The 3,318-nt window shown below is 40.3% G+C and overlaps 2 protein-coding genes across 2 annotated transcripts in view; one reads left to right on the top strand and one right to left on the bottom strand.

Annotated features, from left to right (window-relative positions):
- The window catches only part of LOC104733062, a 686-nt gene extending 488 nt beyond the window's left edge, over positions 1-198 (top strand). The window contains exon 2 of the mRNA XM_010452674.1: positions 7-198. Within this exon, the coding sequence (XP_010450976.1) occupies positions 7-198 (192 nt within the window). The remainder of the gene's footprint in view (positions 1-6) is intronic.
- Positions 464-3,318, bottom strand: part of LOC104720731 (brefeldin A-inhibited guanine nucleotide-exchange protein 1) — a 12,128-nt gene continuing 9,273 nt past the window's right edge. Inside the window, 4 exon segments of the mRNA XM_019233996.1 lie at positions 464-1,314; positions 1,495-2,156; positions 2,382-2,742; positions 2,924-3,245. Of these exon segments, the coding sequence (XP_019089541.1) occupies positions 709-1,314; positions 1,495-2,156; positions 2,382-2,742; positions 2,924-3,245 (1,951 nt within the window). The 3' untranslated portion in view covers positions 464-708.

The raw sequence follows: 3,318 nt of genomic DNA, 5'->3' as shown, positions 1-3,318 counted from the left end.
GTGAAGGGCCATACAACGGCTTGGATCCCAATGGCCAGAAACTGGGGACAGAACTGGCACTCCTCTCTTGATCTCATCGGACAGTCTCTCTCTTTCGAGGTTACTCTCAGAGGCGGCAAAACCATTGCCTCTTATGATGTGGCTCCTCCTTATTGGCGCTTTGGAATGACATACCAAGGAAAGCAGTTCCACTCCTGACTCCTCTTATCATCATCATCATCATCAAGCCATGAATGATTCACTTTCGGCGGTCAAAAACCAAGTTGTGGCTTTCTTATTGATTATCACTTTAGATATCATCACTTCATTTCAAGTCTAAATGACTTGCTACGAGTGGCCCATCTTTGTCTTCTCCTTTCTTTTTCTTTTAATATATATCTTCACAAATCCTTACTTCGACCTCATTGAGCTGTGTTTGTAATATTATATGCTCATGAGTAGCGTTAACAATAACAACTGGGAAGAAGAAAGTATGCAGTGCAGAAAATTTTCACCATCCTTTTCTTAGTTTCTATAACAGTAATTAATTACTCTATATCAGCACAAGCAATCAACCGCACAAAACCTGTTAATCTCACATTCTTTCGTCAATACTCATTAGACACGAGAAGAAAAAACGAAAGAAGAAAAGAGTGATTTGTGTCTGCTCGTAACCTATCCTTTAGGTGCTCGAATGTCAAACTTCAATGCACTTACAACAATCCTATTCTATTCACCCATCATTGGACCCATACATGTATGGAACACGGTGCTTAAGACTTGTGGGACTTGTGAAGAGCTGTGCTCACTCCGCACAAGCTCCACCAACAATGGGAAGAAAGTTGGTGCATACCTCTTGAATGAATCTCTTTTCAGTTCCCTCAGTGCCTTCAGCACTGCAACCACTAGTGGAGATCTTGCTGCTGCTTCTTCCTTCGATGTTGCTCCCATGGGTAGAATCCAGTTTTTAGGCTGCCTGGTTTCTTCCAACTCTGAACCCTGAAACAAAGTGCACTTTAGGTACATCTTCAGTAATTGCACACACACTGTAATCAGTTGAGACTCTATGTTTAGCTCCAAGGACACTCCTGGGTTGTATGTCAGTAGGTCTTGAAGAATGTCCAGGTAGTTCTGGTGAGTGTCATTTTCGAAATGAAGCATGGGAGGTTCAGAGAGCTCCAAGATAGAGCATGCTCTCCTCATTTTCTTTTGCAGTATCAAATCAGAATTTAGCTGGTGGGCATGTGATGAGATTGATGAAAGTATCTCCAGGATAACAGTGACGTGAGATGCCAATAATGACCGCTGATTATTTTGGTAGAGATCAGTCACTACCTGAGAACAGGAGAAAGAGTAGTGAGAGAGGGTAAGAGAGATCATTATTCTGGAGCAAGGCAAAGGTAAAGCATACAACATTTCTAAATTCATTTTCGTATGGGATTTTTAAAGAACAATTTGTTGGTATTAGTCAAACCTTGGCAATTCATCATCTATAGTACAACATTTTGTACATACCTGAACAACCTGCAACTGGACGGTGATGTGACTCTTTGTTCTTGCAACAACATAAGACATAGTTTGCAGGCTGTCCTCGTCCACGTCATCTTCGTTACTAAAGTCCTGATCAGACAACGTTTCCTCATCTGGAACATCATCCATGGTTCTCAGTGTTTTCATGAAACTAGACAATGTCAATGAAGCAGCTTCTTTCACAGCCAAAAAAATCTCCTTCCACTCATCTTTCGAGAAACTGCCACCCAATTCGTCTGCCAACCGCAGCAACGCGCCAACTCCAGCTACTGTAGGACCCTGAGCTGGACTTCTTATAAAACTAGCAAGTAAGGACACTACACTTGATAGTTGAGACCTTATGACAGTAAAAAAGCTGACAAATAGGTCTACCAGAGACTGTGCCGCCATAGCTGAAGTCTCAGCATCCCAAGAAACTCCACTAGGATGTGGAGAAAATGTAGAGGGGAATGAACTGTGTTCGTCTTTAGAAAGCAGATCATTCTCGCCCCACACGCTATTAAATATAGGATAAATAACAGAACTGAAAACACCAATCCAGAATGTTCGTGAGAAAATATGACCATGATCCTTTAAAATATTAAAGAGCACTTCCAGGGAGCTTTTACGGATTGCTGGTCTGGAATCAGCAGTTAGCTTAGACAATCCTGTAACAAAAATAAATTTTGATTAGAATGCAGGGAACTGTCCTTTCCTAACCTCGCAGCAAAACAAATTCAATCACTTGGACGAATTAGCAATGGAATATGTGAATTCGAAATATGTAAGATCCCCATAATATGTTTTTTTCTTTTTTTTGAGACGAAAGCCCATAATATGTTTATGCATTAAAATCAAGGTATTATTTACAGATTAAAATTATGACAGATTACCTGTGAGTAAAGGAACCCAATATGATATGTTTTCATCTGCATCCATAAAATTTTGGGTATTTGGTGCATGGTCATCAGTTACTGGAGTACCGGGACTGCTGGACCTACCCTTCTCATTCCACACAAGGCCTCCTTCTGCAAGTTTTAGGGCACAAAATCGTAGAAATGCAATAGCATTCAGGCTAACATCGCTGGTGAATTTGCTGTTTGTGAAAGTTATGAGGCATCTAACACAATCAGTAAAGGTTGTTGCCTCCGTCTCTGTGATATATGAAAAATACTCTCGGACAATTTTTTCCATTGTCTCAAAGGCCAGCAACACAATGTTCTTCCTTTCATCAGCTGCTGCGGTTGTGAAAACCTGAAAGGAAAATGGCTACTCAGTAAAACAAGTCGACAACTAGAGCATGTCTTATAAGAAAATGAAAAAAGAGCAGATGAACTACTAAGCATAGTATCTTCGGTTGAACGTTTTTCCTCTTAACCTGAAGCTTAATCATATATATTCACATACAGGCGGATGCTAGGAAAACATTATGTACCTTGAAAACACTTTTCCACCCTGATTTTACATTACTGACACGGCTGAGTACCATTTGAGAAATGCACCGAACTATTAGTTCTCTTATTTCAGCAGAACTGCTTTTTTGCATAACAATGACAAATGGTCGAAGAAATTCATTCTGGAAGTTGTAGTTAGCCAGCTCCTCACGTTCCAAGAACTTCATAGAAAGTTGTCGTAGTGAATCCATAACGAATATTGCAACAGAAAGATTCTCCGACAAGCCAACAGATACAAAAAAATCTGACAGGATGCTCCATATGCGAGACCAGACTAGCCTGATGCGGTTCATGTTGTAGTGGCTGTACAACACAAAAAGAGATATGTAAATTTGTGAGTTGACATCTTATTAGACTCTCATGGTGCTACCTTGAT

This window comes from Camelina sativa, chromosome 12, assembly GCF_000633955.1.
Source record: "Camelina sativa cultivar DH55 chromosome 12, Cs, whole genome shotgun sequence".
NCBI classification, from domain to species: Eukaryota; Viridiplantae; Streptophyta; class Magnoliopsida; order Brassicales; family Brassicaceae; genus Camelina; species Camelina sativa.
This window is presented reverse-complemented; position numbering and strand designations above follow the sequence as displayed.